At 41.0% G+C, this 17,788-nt stretch overlaps 1 protein-coding gene across 2 annotated transcripts in view; it reads right to left on the bottom strand.

Annotated features, from left to right (window-relative positions):
• ttc33 (tetratricopeptide repeat domain 33) overlaps positions 1 to 16,459 on the bottom strand; it is a 57,088-nt gene extending 40,629 nt beyond the window's left edge. Inside the window, exons 1-2 of one of the 2 annotated variants that reach the window (XM_026921858.3) lie at positions 16,329 to 16,459; positions 1,803 to 2,024 (exon numbers count right to left, since the gene is read on the bottom strand). In XM_026921858.3, the coding sequence (XP_026777659.1) occupies positions 1,803 to 2,023 (221 nt within the window). In that variant the 5' untranslated portion in view covers position 2,024; positions 16,329 to 16,459. The other variant, XM_026921859.3, reaches the window with a different exon arrangement.
• Between the last annotated feature and the right edge of the window lie 1,329 nt (positions 16,460 to 17,788).

The raw sequence follows: 17,788 nt of genomic DNA, 5'->3' as shown, positions 1-17,788 counted from the left end.
CATTTGATTGACAGGCGTATCTTGTTGCCCAGGTGTGCCCTGTTAGATTGACTGTGTAAACCCTGGGTGTCGCCTGTGAAGACTGCATTTGTTGTTAAAAATGATAAACCAAAATGAAGACCATCAAGCTGTCCATAGGAGAAAAGCAAGCCATTCTGAAGAAAAGAGGGAAAATTGATCAGAGCCATTGTAAAAGCACTGGGCATAGTCAATACAACAATTTGCAAAGTCCTGAAAAAGTAAGAAACCACTGGTTTACCAACAACCAGACATCTAACAGGTTGGCCAAAGAAAACAGCAGTGGTTGTGATGACAGAAATACTGTGTGAGTTGTGAAGTAAAACCCAAAAACAAGTCAGAAATATCACCATCAACCTCCGCTGGGGTGAAGGTATCACAATCCACTGTTCAAAGAAGACTTCGAGAGCAGAAATATAGAGGCCATAACACAAAACCACTCAGCAGTAAGCAGTAAGAATCGGAAGGCCAGATTGGAATTTGCAAAAAAATACAGAGATGAGCAACAAAAGTTCTGGTACCAAGATTAACCTTTACTAAAGTGATGGAAAGGCCAAAGTATAGAAAAAGAAAGGTTCTAGTCATGATCCAAAACATGACAAGCAGGGTGGCTGTAGTGTCATGGCTTGGGCTTGCATAGCTGCTTCTGGAATGGGCTTACTAAACTTTGTTGATGATATAATTCATGATGGTAGTAGCTAAATGAATTCAGAAGTCTGCCAATTTACAGAGAAATGCATCCAATCTAATTGGGAGGAACTTCATCATGCAGCAAGACAATGACCCAAAACACACTGCCAACACAACAAAGGACTTCATCAGGGGAAAAAAGTGGAAAGTTTTAGACTGGCCAAGTCATTCACCTGACCTTAACCTAACTGAGCATGTATTTCACCTCCTGAAGAGGAGACTAAAGGAAGAAAAAACCCCCAACAACAACTGAAAGAAGCTGCAGTACAAGCATCACAAAAGAAGAATGGAACAGTTTGGTGATGTCAGTGGGTTACCTGGTTGATGCAGTTATTGCACCCAAATATTAAATGTTATTTATTATTTATTACTAGTTATTTGTTATTTACTATTATTACTAGTTTAAGGCTATCTGTCCTCGACTTTTCCTCACCTAAAACTGGGTGGTTTACCACCAAAGGTGCCATGTTCTAAGTTGTTTAACACATTTAGCTGTAAATATCAGGAAATGAAAACTAAAATTCTGCTCTATCGTCTCATATTCATCGTTTGATCTCAACCCCAAATATCTTCAATGTATAGCAAAAACAAAAGAATTGGCCTTGCTGTTCCAGTGCTTTATACTGTATACTTATACAGTATATGTAAACAGATATGTTATTGTTATTTTTCATTTTTATTTATTTTTCATTATCAAGTTCCAGTTTTAGTGTGGTGGACCATTCTTAGCACAGCAGTGATACTGAAATTGCAGTGGCACTGGTACGAGTGCACTGGTACGAGTGCACTGGACACATTAGCATTGACATAGAAGAGAGTGGACAATCATCAAAAATTGAAAAAGGTGAGCTTTACTTTCTAACAAAATAATCCAAATAATATCTGGTCATCTGTGATTCTGTGGTTGCTCCTTTACATTGATTGACAGCATAGAGCGTGCTGAAAAACAACTATTAAAAAAATATAATTTGTGGGGAATATATTTGTAAAAATTTGTATTTAATCTATAATTCATACATCCTAAAAATGCCTAATATTTCATTTCATATTAGGTTAACCCACAAAACACTGGCAGGTGCATTACATTAACATACCTGCTTTGCTCAGCCAACAGTGCTCCCTCATCTTTTAGTCTCTTACTCTTGGCTGCACAGTCCTCCAGCAGTACCTCACGCCTGCGCTTGATTGCATGCAGCCAATCAACTCCTTCCAGCTCCATATTATCCTCCACGTTTGCTGATTCTGCCTCAAACTGCTGCACTGCTGCCTTAGAAACCTTCTCCCCAATCTTCCTATTCCAGCTAAATGAAGCCATCCTGTCCAAGATAGTAAGTCTGTATTTCAATCTTACAAGGATAACGGCATAAGTGAAAAACAAGTATCATGACTACAGATGAATAAAGTTTTGAATTGTTTATAAGCTCTGGACAGAGAGGTTGGAATCAAAACACTCAGAGGGCTGCAACAATTATTCTGAATACTTGATAATGTTGATTATGAAAAATGATTGGCATGGATTTTTATATTTGATTTCTCATTTACTTAAACAATAAAAGAGAGGTGTTATAATGAAATCTATTTCGAACAGTATTACTCTGAAACTCTTGATAAAACCCACTGAAGAAATATCAGCACGTCTCATCACAACATTTCACCTCAAGACTGGTCAATGTAGAGCAACGCAAATATACATAATGTACAGTTATCTCTCTGGTAGGATGTGCGCAATCTCTGTGTGCCATGCTTACCCATAATCCTCTTCTCTGTGTTGCAAACAAACATACACATTAACACAGAAGTATAAACAAAGCCTTACATGTTGTAGCAAAATGGGATTAATTCAGCTTTTTATAAGTATTATTTTGTAAGCAACATTATTTATTTATAAGCAAATTATTTGTCAATTATTTTACATGAATAATTTGAAAATGTTTTTTTTTTTTTTTTTTTTTTTGCATACCTACATTCAATATATCCCACTTAATACATCCCATTCAACATATCACAAAGAGGATTTACTGAAATTCCACATAAATATTCATGTAACTATACTGTATGGCTCTTGTCATTATGTAATTGCAGAAGGCATAAGAGTATGGATAACTACAGAACAAGAAAACGCCAAACTCTTGGTCACTTTAAAAATGTATACCGTTACAGTTACAAATTACTTCATCTAAAATGTAATCAGTAACATAATCCAAGTATCACAATATGAAAATAATGTAATCTGATTGCTTTCGGATTACTTCAAGGTCACATATGTAAATAAAGTCAAGAGAACTGAAGGAATACACACACACATACCTATATACACACACAATTATGCTGCTACATTACTCATTATATTATACTGTTCATAGGCTGCTATTCTTATGTTTACACTTATGTTTACACTATTTCAGCTAGTTGTTTTGTACTCTTGTACTATCTGCACTATTGTCACTAGGTTCACTTTAAAGAGAACTGTGTACTGGTTGGCGCTGCATTGGGACTTACTTTGCCCATTGTCTGTCCCAGTAGTCATTGTACTGTCTTGTACTGTCTGCACATGTTTGCACTTGTGCACTTTACTGTATAATTTATGTAGTCCCTTGTAGTTCTGTGTTGTTCTGTGTTTCTTATGTAGCACCTTGGTCCTGGAGAAACGCCATTTCGTTTCACTATGTACTTGTTAATGGCTGAAATGACAATAAACTCCACTTGACTTGACTTGACTTGAGAAAAGCACTATGAACAACATCAGCAACATAACAAATGCATTTCAGAGAACAACTGAAGTTATGATGAAAATGAGAAGTGCACCAGGAGGTGGCTCACCTGAGTATTTTGTCATTTTATTTCTATTTTACCCCTCCTAACCACCATGGGCAGTGAGAATCACCAGGAAACCTTCATGCACATATGCTGATACCTTCCAACAAAGTCACAAAGTGACACATGGTGCAGTATTTAGAGGTATATTGAGAGTGAGATATGGTGCAGATATTAGAGGTATACATGAGAGTGGTAATACACTATATTACCAAAAGTATTCGGTCACCTGCCTTGACTCACATATGAACTTAAGTGCCATCCCATTCCTAACCCACAGGGTTCAATATGATGTCGGTCCACCTTTTGCAGCTATTACAGCTTCAACTCTTCTGGGAAGGCTGTCCACAAGGTTGAGGAGTGTGTTTATAGGAATTTTTGACCATTCTTCCAAAAGCGCATTGGTGAGGTCACACACTGATGTTGGTCGAGAAGGCCTGGCTCTCAGTCTCTGCTCTAATTCATCCCAAAGGTGTTCTATCGGGTTCAGGTCAGGACTCTGTGCAGGCCAGTCAAGTTCATCCACACCAGACTCTGTCATCCATGTCTTTATGGACCTTGCTTTGTGCACTGGTGCACAGTCATGTTGGAAGAGGAAGGGGCCCGCTCCAAACTGTTCCCACAAGGTTGGGAGCATGGAATTGTCCAAACTGTTTTGGTATCCTGAAGCATTCAAAGTTCCTTTCACTGGAACTATGGGGCCAAGCCCAACTCCTGAAAAACAACCCCACACCATAATTCCTCCTCCACCAAATTTCACACTCGGCACAATGCAGTCAGGCAAGTACCGTTCTCCTGGCAACCTCCAACCCCAGACTCGTCCATCAGATTGCCAGATGGAAAAGCGTGATTCATCACTCCAGAGAACGCGTCTCCACTGCTCTAGAGTCCAGTGGCGGCGTGCTTTACACCACTGCATCCGACGCTTTGCATTGCACTTGGTGATGTGTGGCTTGGATGCAGCTGCTCGGCCATGGAAACCCATTCCATGAAGCTCTCTGCGTACTGTACTTGGGCTAATCTGAAGGTCACATGAAGTTTGGAGCTCTGTAGCAATTGACTGTGAAGAAAGTCGACGACCTCTTTGCACTATGCGCTTCAGCATCCGCTGACCCCTCTCCGTCAGTTTACGTGGCCTACCACTTCGTGGCTGAGTTGCTGTTGTTCCCAAACTCTTCCATTTTGTTATGATAAAGCTGACAGTTGACTGTGGAATATTTAGGAGCGAGGAAATTTCACGACTGGATTTGTTGCACAGGTGGCATCCTATGACAGTTCCACGCTGGAATTCACTGAGCTCCTGAGAGCGGCCCATTCTTTCACAAATGTTTGTAAAAACAGTCTGCATGCCTAAGTGCTTGATTTTATACACCTGTGGCCAGGCCAAGTGATAAGGACACCTGATTCTGATCATTTGGATGGGTGACCGAATACTTTTGGTAACATAGTGTATGTTAATGAATGAATTCATGCTCTTTCTCCATGCATTTCAGCCATGATTTTCATATGAACAAAACAGTAAAAGTACAAAAAAAAGCCCTCAAGCAGCTTTAACACAAAAGTATTAGGCTGTCTTTCTCTCTGATGCACCTTCTCCCTCTGTCTTCAGCAGTTCCCTGCAGCTTATAAATCACCCAACGTTCACCACATCATTGCTGCCACATACACTGCTGCCATACTATTTAACAAAGTACAACCTGTGTTGAAGGAGATTGCTGCATCTCAGCTCTAGTTCGTGAGGTGCCATGATTTTTAATACAAGCCTGACAATGTTTTGCATAACAATGTTTTGCAAAGCAATACCCAGCCTGCAGATATTTAAAATGTTGTGATTTATGTTTACCATGCCATTCAAGTTGATAAGCTAGGAATAAACAGCGTCTATAAACATTGGGATCTGAGAATCTTTCAGAATGTGCGTACATTGATTACAATACAATCTACACTCCGCAGTGACTTAAAATCTCATTGTGATTTAAGCTACATTGGATGTCGATGGCGGCGCGGCAGTAGCACGCAGCGGCCACTCCGGATACAAAATGGTGCTTTTTTCGTCCTTAGGCCGACTTTTTAACGGCACATGGACATCGGAGCTACCGGTGTTTGTGTTTACCACCGCCAGACACTCATAAACCTCAAACACTACAACACAGCCTCTCTGCAAGATGATCTGTTGGAGAAGCTACGCGATCTCGGCTTGCTGCGGGGACCAGGCCTCCAGCCCTCGGCGTCGCCCGATGCCGGTGGCCGGGGGAGGGGACGTCGCAAGCGGTGCGCGAGAAAGCAGAAGCGCGGCAAGAGGGCGGGGGTTCGTGCTAGGCTAAAAACAAACCCTAGCCGGCCAGCTCTCCCGTCCATCCTGCTCTCCAATGTCTGCTCCCTGGATAATAAACTGGACTACATCCGACTCCAGCAAGCTACGCGGCGTGAGTTTAGAGACTGCTGCGTCTTTGTTTTCACGGAGACGTGGCTCAGCGACAGAGTTCCGGACGCCACCATTCAGCTAGACGGGCTAGCCTCGTTTCGTGCCGACAGAAACACAGCTCTGTGCGGTAAGGCTCGCGGCGGCGGCTTGTGTGTTTACATCAACACGGAATGGTGCAAGAACTCGGTGCTAGTCTCTAGTTACTGCTCATCGCTGGTGGAGTTTATGACTGTTAGATGTAGACCTTTTTATTTACCATGGGAATTCACTACTGTTTTCATAATCGGTGTCTACATTCCCCCCAGTGCTAACGCTAATGCTAAGGAGGCGCTCTGTTTACTGTATGGGGCTATTAGCGAGCTGCAGAACTCAAACCCTGACGGACTGTTTATTGTTGCCGGAGATTTCAACCATGCAAATCTCAAGTCAGTGCTCCCTAAATTCCATCAGCATGTGGACTTTGCAACGAGAGGGAAAAACGTGCTGGACCTTGTTTACACAAACATCCCCGGCGCGTACCGTGCGGAGCCCCGCCCCCACCTCGGCTACTCAGACCACATCTCTGTTATGCTAATGCCAGCATACAGACCGCTAGCCAGACGCTCCAAACCGGTTCTGAAGCAGGTGAAAACCTGGCCAGCAGGAGCCATCTCTGCTCTTCAGGACTGCTTTGAACACACTGACTGGCACATGTTCAGGGAAGCGGCAACTGACGGCGACTTCACTGACTTGGAGGAATACGCGACATCAGTGACCAGCTATATTAGCAAGTGCATTGATGACGTCACCGCCTCCAAGACCATCACCTCACGCTCCAACCAGAAGCCGTGGATGACTGCAGAGGTGCGCGCGCTACTGAGGACCCGAGACTCCGCCTTCAGAGCAGGCGATAAGGTGGCCCTAAGAACAGCAAGGGCCAAACTGTCCCGGGCCATCAGAGAGGCGAAGCGCGCACACGCCCAGAGAATCCACGACCACTTCAAGACCAGCAGAGACACACGGCGCATGTGGCAGGGCATCCAGAACATCACCAACTACAGGTCATCGCCATCTGCCTGTGACAGTGATGCCTCCCTCCCAGATGCGCTGAACGACTTCTACGCTCGGTTCGAGGCACAGAACGGCGTGACGGCGAGGAAGACCACCCCTTCTCACAATGACCAGGTGCTGTGTCTAACCACGGCTGACGTGAGGAAGACTCTACACAGAGTCAACCCACGGAAGGCTGCTGGACCAGACAACATCCCTGGCAGGGTGCTCAGGGGATGTGCAGACCAGTTGGCAGATGTTTTCACGGACATCTTCAACACCTCTCTGTGCAGCACCGTTGTTCCGACCTGCTTCAAGGCCACCACCATCATCCCCGTGCCAAAGAAGTCTTCAGTGTCCTGCCTCAATTACTACCGTCCCGTTGCACTTACACCCATCATCATGAAGTGCTTCGAGAAGCTCGTCATGAGGCACGTCAAGACCCTGCTGCCCCCCTCACTGGACCCCTTGCAATTCGCTTACCGCCCCAACCGCTCAACAGATGATGCCATCGCCACCGCCCTCCATCTGGCCCTCACCCACCTGGACAATAAAGACACTTATGTTAGAATGCTGTTCATAGACTTCAGTTCAGCATTCAACACAATCATTCCTCAGCACTTGATCGGAAAGCTGAACCTGCTGGGCCTGAACACCTCCCTCTGCAACTGGATCCTGGACTTCCTGACTGGGAGACCTCAGTCAGTCCGGATCGGGAACAGCATCTCCAACACCACCACACTGAACACTGGGGCCCCACAGGGCTGTGTGCTCAGTCCATTGCTGTTCACTCTGCTGACTCACGACTGTGTAGCAATGCACAGCTCGAATCATATCATCAAGTTCGCCGATGACACGACCGTGGTGGGTCTCATCAGCAAGAACGACGAGTCAGCATACAGAGAGGAGGTGCAGCGGCTAACGGACTGGTGCAAAGCCAACAACCTGTCTCTGAATGTGGACAAAACTAAAGAGATGGTTGTTGACTTCAGAAGAGCACAGAGAGACCACTCTCCGCTGAACATCGACGGCTCCTCCGTGGAGATCGTCAAGAGCACGAAGTTTCTTGGTGTTCACCTGGCGGAGAACCTCACCTGGTCGCTCAACACCAGCTCCATAACAAAGAAAGCCCAGCAGCGCCTGTACTTTCTGCGAAGGCTGAGGAAAGAACATCTTCCGCCCTCCATCCTCACCACGTTCTACAGAGAGACTATCGAGAGCATCCTGAGCAGCTGCATCACTGCCTGGTTTGGGAATTGCACCGTTTCGGATCGCAAGACCCTGCAGCGGATAGTGAAGACAGCTGAGAAGATCATCGGGATCTCTCTTCCCTCCATCACAGACATTTACACCTCCCGCTGCATCCGCAAAGCCACCAGCATTGTGGATGATCCCACACACCCCTCACACACACTCTTCACACTCCTGCCGTCTGGTAAACGGTACCGAAGCATTCGGGCCCTCACAACCAGACTGTGCAACAGTTTCTTCCCTCATGCCATCAGACTCCTAAATACCTAGAACTGGACTGAAGGAACACACACACACACACACACATACATATACACACACACACACATATATACACACACAACTGAACTGGTCCAAAGGAACTCACGCATACATACATACATACATATATATACACACACAACGGAACATCCTCTATGCACATGCACTGCACATGTTTTGCACATGTTTTATTATTGCTGCTACTAATATGTTTACACTGTTTACACTACCTCAGCTGTAATATTTGCACTACTGTCACTTTATCACTTTCAACAGGACTGTGTACTGGTCAGCGTCGTAGTTATGTAGTACTGTCTGTTCTGTCTTGTGCTGTCTGCACATGTTTGCACTTGTGCACTTTACATTTAATTTATGTAATTTATGTAGTCCCCGTAGTTCTATGTTGTTCTGTGTTGTCTTATGTAGCACCTTGGTCCTGGAGAAACGTTGTTTCGTTTCACTGTGTACTTGTATATGGCTGAAATGACAATAAACTCCACTTGACTTGACTTGACTTGACTACACATGAAGATGCATTTCTTGTAATAAAAAGATGTTTTCTCATAACAATGATGTTTTCTGATAACAATACACATCTGTTATCTCATATCTAATGTGTATACAATATCTTTTTCTATTCAGCAAAAATAAGCATCGCCTGAATATGTGCTTTAGGCTTCCAATTCAACTGATTAAAACATTCGACATTATAAAAGTAAGCCATTCAGACTGTTAACAGCATGTAATGACAAAAGCTGTGCATTAGAATATGTCAAGGGATGCCTCTGCCAGTCTAGTCCTTCTTGTTACAAATTTGTATGCCTGAAACATCCTTAAAATATGCTTCAAACAAGAAGGAAGGTATTAAGGAAAGTGTATTTCAGACATTTGACCTTGCTGTAACCTTGACCATGTTTAAGATGAACAAACAGATGAACACACAGACAACTCAAAAACATAAATCCTCCACCTAACAAAATAATTATTTTATTTATATAGTTCTTTTTTTATCAGTCAAACAGACCAACTTGTAGACCACAGTTTGAGAACCACCGACTTAGTCCAATGTCAACTGGTCTGGACACGTTAAACATGTTCATTTATGTGCTTTTATCAAGGTACATTCTGAATGCACAAACGATATGAACATATCACCTACTAAACAGACTGCAATTCATTACCAAAAAAACAAATTTTCCAAATTACGTTTTTACCATACAGTGACTTGCATAAATATTTATCCCCTTGAAATTACAACCTTTAACATGCTGGGCTTGTTTGACACACCCTATGAAATGTTTTTAAAACAGTAGAAAATGGGTAAATTTAAATGTAATGGGTAAATAGGTAAAGAATACATGCATTGCATTGTGGGTATTGTAGTAAATATATTTTGTATACAGTAGACCCATGTACAGTATTGCGTGTCTCTCCTCTACTTGTCTTCTGTATTCTTTTCTTTTCCTCCATTAGACTGCTTATTTAAGGGTCCCTGCAGGAAGTGTTTATAACCCTATCAGAAGGGTTAGGGTTTTTCTTTTCATTAGGGGGCAGAGCAAAAAGTGCTTATAACCCTATTTGAAATATTAGGATTTTTCTCCTTTATTCTTTATCTGATTCAATGCTAAAAAGGGATGTGCAGCTCAGAATGTAAGAAAAAACATATTTTCTCGATGGTTCAGAATTGCCCCGGTATAAGAGGAAATAATAAGAGGTTTGTAAGATCATGTACCACATGTAGTCGTCGTACTGTGCCCCCTAACTATGGCCGATTGACAACAGTATCACATCTGGCTTTGAGGGTGAAAGGAAGTCGGTGTGAGCAGACATATGTAATGTGTGTCGTGTACACGTTACATCATTACAGCGGAAAAAGTACCGAAAGCTGGTTATGAGTTGGGTGTAGCTCCAATCACTAGCATTAATATTTAGTCAATTTTTTTTTTTTTAACTTAATTACTTGTTTTACTTGTTAAAAAGGTCAGTAATGCTATAAAACTGAGGTTGGGACTGTAAATATAACTAAGCTCATTATGAAATTTAAATAAAATTATATAAACTATGCATGCATGTGCTCTGCGTTGAACAGCAGTGGAGATACTTATTGAATTCTCGTATAGTGAAGTCACCCTTATAAACAATGTGATGTTTAATTTTCTTAATTTACACCCCCATTCATGTTTTGAGAGCGAAGACAGCTTTATTTGTTTGGCAGCATGGACAAGCAAAGATACATCAGAGAAAGATTTTCTTTTTTTTTTTTTTTTTTTTGCTCTGCTCCAAAGTCAGACAACAGGTTATTAAGGTTCATACAGGATACAAAATAGGCAAAATGTTAACACATATTACGAGATACAACACACCTTATTTTTGTTGATCTTAAAGTTGCAGAGACCATGTTTTCCAGCAAATTGTCCAAATTGATAACCATCGCAATAGTTGAAATCAATGTTTATTTCCAATACTATCGTCAATCATCCCAAGAATAATACGAGGACATGCACAGGAGGGTGGCACTAGAGTGCAGTTTTTACATTTTGGCCATGAACCGTAAGTCCAACAAACACACTTCTTCTTCTTCTTGAATCTTCTTTTTTCATGAAAACCAAAAAAAAAAAAAAGCCTGATTTATTTCAATAGTATATGTTTAAAGAAACTGAATGAACGTTTTTATACACCCAATCACAAATGGGCTACCGTAAATTACAATGCACACATGCACTAAGATTCCAAAGAGCAGATATTTTGGTCTGGCTTGACCACAAACCAGAATGGAGTAAAACCTAGCAGGGGCTGCACAGACTAGTCAACTAATACATTCACTAGTCACCACTGAGGAGAGCTGTTGAAAGGTTGGGAAGTGGAAAAAAAACAGCAGAGCAGATGGTAAACAGAGCACGCCATTTCCACTGCTCTTCATTCTGCCTTTACCTACCTGGACAACAATAACACACACAGAAGGATGCTGTTCATTGACTTTAGCTCTTTTTTTAGCGCATTTAACACTGACATCCCCACTAAACTATTCACCAAGCTCAACGACCTGGGCATCAGCACCTCCATATGCAGTTGGATTCTGGACTTCCTAACCAATAGACCTCAGTCTGTTAGTTTGGGCAATCACATGTCCTCTACCCCATCCTGAACACTGGCATCCCACAGCGTTGTGTGCTGCGTCCGCTATTCAACCTGCACTTTGTTAAATTTGCACAACGCTACTATTTGCACTTCTGGTAGATGCTGAACTGCATTTTGTTGCAGAGTACCTGTACTGTGCAATCATAATAAAGTTGTACCTATGTATCTCTCTATAAATGTACCTTAATTGTTAGTCTGAAAAGATTTAAGTCAAAGCACATGACTACACTGAGAAATTTCCTTTTACCTTAATGGACTGATATCACTTTGCATAGAGAGGTGTGTACAAGACCATTCAACATCCCACTCAGCTAGTTTAGAGTCAGCTCAGCAGTGAATGGCAACTCCAAGAGGCTGATCCAAATTTGTTTTTCGGACATTACTGAGGCCAGAGTTGAAAATGGCATTAAAACCTCCCATGCACTGCTGTAGACATCGCATCCTCCATCTATCGTTAAGTTACAATTTTATTTTGATTAAGCAATAGGGAGTTACTGCACCATGCTTTCAGTTAATCAGCTATTTCAGCTTGTCCACATGACACAAGTGGAATTTAAGAACAGGTATGTCCGTAAATAGTGTAACATGATACACGGACTTATTACTTTGCACATTCATTGCACTAGTTTATTTACGTGTATATATGGGTGGTAGACTTCAGGCAGTCATTGACTGCAAAGAATTTGCAACCAAATATCAAAAAATAGTTACACCTTAATTTATGATTGTTAATTTACTTTAATGTGGGGAGGCCACTTAGCGGTTAGCACGCTTGCCTGGACACAAACAAAAAAAAAGGATATATTGTCATTATTTATTGAACAAAAGGTTAATCTCACAAAAACTGTAAAGTTGACTTGTGTAGAAGTATGTGACGCCTTTTATTTAGTAGCTTGTGGCACCTCCTTTTGCAGCCATTACTTCAACCAAACATCTTCTGTAACCACTGACCAGTCTCTCACATCTGTCTTTGGGGATTTTTGCCCACTCCTCCTTGCAGAACTCAGCCAGTTGAGAGAGGTTGGAAGGACATCTGGCATGCACCACCCACTTCAGGTCTAGCCACAACATTTCAAATGGATTGAGATCTGGACTTTGACTAGGCCAATCAACAGTGTGAACCTTCTTTCTTTTAAGCTATTCCTTGGTGGATTTGCTTGAATGCTTAGGATCATTGTCTTGTTGCATCTAGATTGTCTAGATGCTGCCAGAGAGGTCTGCAACTCTCTAGAGGTGATATGTGGGTTGGCCTTTATCTCATTTATTATTTTTCTGGTGCTTCTTGATGATAGTTTTGATGGGCATCCACTTCTAGGCAGAGTTGTGGTCATGTTGAATGCCCTCCATTTGTAGATGATTTGTCTTGGAATGGATGGAGTTGGAATCTCTTGGAGATGGTCTTATAGCCTTCCCCAGACTGATGGACTGTCACCACCTTCTTCCTGATGTCCTCGGATATCTCCTTTACTCTTGGCATTGTTTGACTCCTTGGGACTACAGTGGTTTGGTTGGTTTCCTCTCTCTTTTAATCAGTGTTGCCCAACCACTTTCCTAAGGATGTCTAATTTGATTGGTCTGCTTAACTGATTAATTAAGCACCCAAATGTGTTTCACCTGAATCTGTTACCCACTTGACTTTACCAATGCAGCTGGGGCTTCACTTACTTTTGCACATACAATAATTCAATCTTTCATGTAGTTTTTTGGCTACTCACAAAATTCCCTCTAAACAAACATATGCAAGTGATCAACATACATCTGACATTTAATTTATAAAAAGCAGGTGATGATAAAATAAGAAAATCATGGTAAAACAACAGAAAACTCTGAACAGCTCACGGGGTTCACAAACTTTCAAGCAGCACTATATATATATATATATATATATATATATATATATATATATATAGAGGGAGAGAGAACGATAGAGAGAGTCAGGTCCAGAAGTATTTCGACAATGACAGAGTTTTTGTGATTTTGCCTTTATACACCACCACAATGGATTTGAAATAAAACAATCAAGATGTGATCGAAGTGTAGACTTTCATTATTTTAAGAGGTTCCACAAGAATATGGCATTTACCATTTATGAATTACAGCCATATTCAACAAAGTACCTCCATTTTCAGGGGCTCAAAGGTATTTGGACAAAGTGACATAATTGTAAATATAACCATAATTTTAATACATGTTTAATACCATGTTCGCAAAACTCAAATTCTGAGTTTCCTCCCTGGAGATGCTTTGGCAGGCCTTCACTGCAGCCACCTTCAGTTGCTGCTTGTTTGTGGGTCTTTCTGCCTTCAGTCTTGTCTTCAGTAAGTGAAAAGCATGCTCTATTGGGTTGAGATCAGGCGACTGACTTGGCCATCGAAGAATATTCCATTTCTTTGCCTTCAAAAAGTCTTGAGTTGCTTTCGCAGTGTGTTTAGGGTCACTATCCACCTGCACTGTGAAGTGGCGTCCTATCAGTTTTGTAGCATTTGGCTGAATGTGAGCAGAGAGTATAGCCCTATACACCTCAGAATGTTTGACACATGATGTGGTATACTTTGGATCATGAGCTATTCCTTTCTTTTACCATACTTTTCTTTTCCCATCATTCCGGTACAAGTTAATCTTGGTTTCATCAGTCCAAAGAATCTTATTCCAGAACATAAGAGGCTTTTTTAGATGTTTTCTGGCAAAGTCTAATCTGGCTTTTCTGTTCTTGAATGTTACCAGTGGTTTGCACCTTGTTGTAAACCCTCTGTATTTACATCCATGAAGGAGTCTCTTGATTGTAGATTTTGACAATGATACGCCTACCTTCTCCAGAGTATTCTTGACTTCTGTTGATGTTGTGAAGGGGTTTTTCTTCACCAAGGAAAGGATTCTGCGATCATCCACTTTAGTTGTCTTCCGTGGTCTTCCAGGCCTTTCGATGTTGTTGAGCTCACCAGTGGTTTCTTTCTTTTTAAGAATGTACCCAACTGTTGATTTGGCCACACTTAAGGTTTTTGCTATCTCTCTTATAGATTTATGTTGTTTTTTCAGCCTAATGATGGCCTCCTTCACTTGCACTGAGATCTCCTTGGACTTCATATTGGTAGCTCCAGTCGAACAGCTGCCAAATGCCAACAATACCTGATATTAACACCAGACCTTTTATTTGCTTAATTTGTCTTGAAGTAATGAGGGAATGGACCGCACCTGGTCAGTTAACTTCTTGTCAGTCAATTGTCCAAATACCTTTGAGCCCCTGAAAATGGAAGTACTTTGCTTAAAATGGCTGTAATTCCTAAATGGTAAATGCCATATTTTTGGAACCTCTTAAAATAAAGCTGAAAGTCTACACTTCGATCAAACTCTGTCATTGTCCAAATACTTCCGGACCTGACTGTGTATATATGTATATACATATACACATAAAATAAGGTGCTTTATGCCTAGTGCACACTATACATGTTTAACCATGATTTCCCTATGATCAATGTCTACCACAGCCCCCTCCCTGCTCAGCATGACCACTTGTGTAGTCTGCAAGATGGCACTGAGGTGCCAATATTTTCAAGCATGTTTGTTATTCTTGGCAATGAATTGATTATAGTGTGTTGTCTGTAAATGCACACTTTTTATTCTGCACATGAACAAAATTACTGAGTATTTTTAGTATTTTTTTTTTAATATATGGAAAATAAATGATGGTTCCTTTGTCTGCACAGGTAAACATTTCAAATAACTTTTTTGCATGCATATGGCATTTTTCATAAAAATAAGCGGGCTATAGAGGTGGCTTTTAGATCAGGTAATAAACATAGAAAACTAATTGCTAATTGAGAACTGGAAAATTAAAATACTGTTATCTCTGTAGAGATAATTAAAGTTTTTTCTAGACAAATTTGTAGCACAGCAATTTATACAATGGGTTAGAGTTGTGAAGATTTATAGTTACATTATAGTATAACTGCTCAGTCAGTCTTGTGTTACTGAAGTGATTTTACCTCTGTAGGTCATGTAGGTGCATTTTATTAGAAAAGACATAAAGAAATAAATAACTATTATTTTATAAAGTGACAATTTAATAATGTGGTGTGCAATAATGGCCACCACTCAAGGTCAACAACACAAATAAACATATCTTTATACTTAGTGTCTACAGAGCTGTTGTCCAAACTATGTCCTAAACTTTACCTCTTCAGCTCATATAAATGCGCAGAAACTGTTACTGTGAAATATCAGTGATAGAAGTGCCAATACAGAAATTAAAATGGTGTGCAACATTCCCATTGGCCCAATGTCAATAGCGCATTTTGACTAATGTCTCTACAAACTTTGGTGGTGGAACTATTAACTGTTTCCCAGGGCAGCATTTTATAACTATATGAGGGAGAAACTTTGAACAAGCAGTAAAAAGTACCAAATGGTGTGCACTGAAAAACATAGCTTATGGGTTCTCATAAAGGAAATATTACCTCTACAGGTAAGGTATGTTCACTGCTATTAGAATAAGTATTTAAAAGTACAATTGTTACCTACCAGTGAGTAAGGTGTCCTTTCAAAAATTAAACTGGTGTCTGAGGCCATTGTTATTGTCACATGACATTAGATAAGTTTAGGCTTAACGTCACTAGTTAACATCCAGCATTGCGACATATATTTACAGTTACGCATAATAAGTCTAACATACTAACGTCAAATTGTCAAGCCACTCTTTACTTACGTTTTTGCAGAGGTTCCTAACTAATACCACATCGAACTGAACCCGGAAGTATTACTGCAGAAGCAGGACGGACCGGAAGCTATTTCTTCTTGCTGTAGTTATCCGATCAGCCTCCTCTGCCTGGTTTATGCTGATTATTTATTATTTAGATTTTTTTCAAATCAATAAAATATTCCAGTTGCTTATATAGTATTTCTTGTGGTAGTTGATGCTGTTTACAACAGAGTTAATATACTTTTACATACAGTGTATGTATTATTTCAAAACATCACAAAATGTGCTGTAATGTCATGAAATGACATGCGCGGCGCAAATTTATTTATTTGTTTGTTTTTTGAAGGGCGTAAATCGGACAGGGACAAAGATCGTGTAACCACGATTCTTCGTCTTCTTCTTCATGTAGTTTTAATGACGGTTGGCAAATTCAGTGCATTACCGCCATGAACTGGACTGGAATGTGTAGCATTCTGCGACTGTGTGGCAGCATAACGCTGCGTTTGTGGCGCCTAGACGCGTCCGTGTCGTGCAATACTGGGCACGCGTGGAGTCAGAATAAGACCATTGGGGTGTACCACGAAGCAGGATTGCAGGGTTAGCGAGCTAATTTTGGGTAAAACCATGGATTACCCATATCACGAAGGTGGCTTTTTTAGCTGGTATCCAACTCTACACGGCTAACCTGCTCCGGATAAGGTTAAATCGAAGCTAAACACAGTGAGCCTGTATAAAGCCCGCCTCTAGGAATTAAACCCCGCTAGGAATTACTATTGCGTCACTTTTCCCTTGGAGGTCATATTGCGTGCTACAGTTTGCAGGAAGAGACAGAATCCATTACGGTTTTCTGAATCTATATATATAATGTACATATGTATTATCCATGTTAATCTGTTATGTTTTATAATATGTCTGTAGCCTGTTAGGATTACCCAAGGTAATCACTGCATTAGACTGGTTTTGCTTTGAAAACATTTTTCTTAAAATATTCCTGTCCATTCAGGCATAGTGGATCGATTTAATGGGCTGACTGGCAACAGAGGGTACATCCACAAGGGCTACCTGATGACTGATGACATATCCAGAGCCACTGCCTATACCTCAGAGTTGATTTAAGGAAGTCATGCAACTAGGGTCAGGATAGAAATGACCTTTGGGATTCTCAAGTCATACTTGAAGTCATACTTATTTAAGACTGTAAAGTGTAGACCTAGCCAAGGCATGTGACATATCAGTGCTGCACAGTATAGCCACAATTAGGAAGGAGAGACTCCCTGATTTGGTGCATCCTGTCACCATGGAACAATAACAGGGAAGGGCTGTGAAACAGGCCATTGCAGAACAATTCTCTGTTACTTAATGAATTTATGATATCATTCATAGACCACAATCTTTCTTTGACTAATTATTTATTAATTCAGTGATTTGTATTTTCTGTAAAGGAGAAGAGAAAGGGCTAAATTAAG

This window comes from Pangasianodon hypophthalmus, chromosome 27 (assembly GCF_027358585.1).
Source record: "Pangasianodon hypophthalmus isolate fPanHyp1 chromosome 27, fPanHyp1.pri, whole genome shotgun sequence".
In the NCBI taxonomy this organism is placed as follows: domain Eukaryota; kingdom Metazoa; phylum Chordata; class Actinopteri; order Siluriformes; family Pangasiidae; genus Pangasianodon; species Pangasianodon hypophthalmus.
The sequence above is the reverse complement of the archived record's forward strand: the minus strand, read 5'-3'. Positions and strand labels throughout refer to the sequence as shown.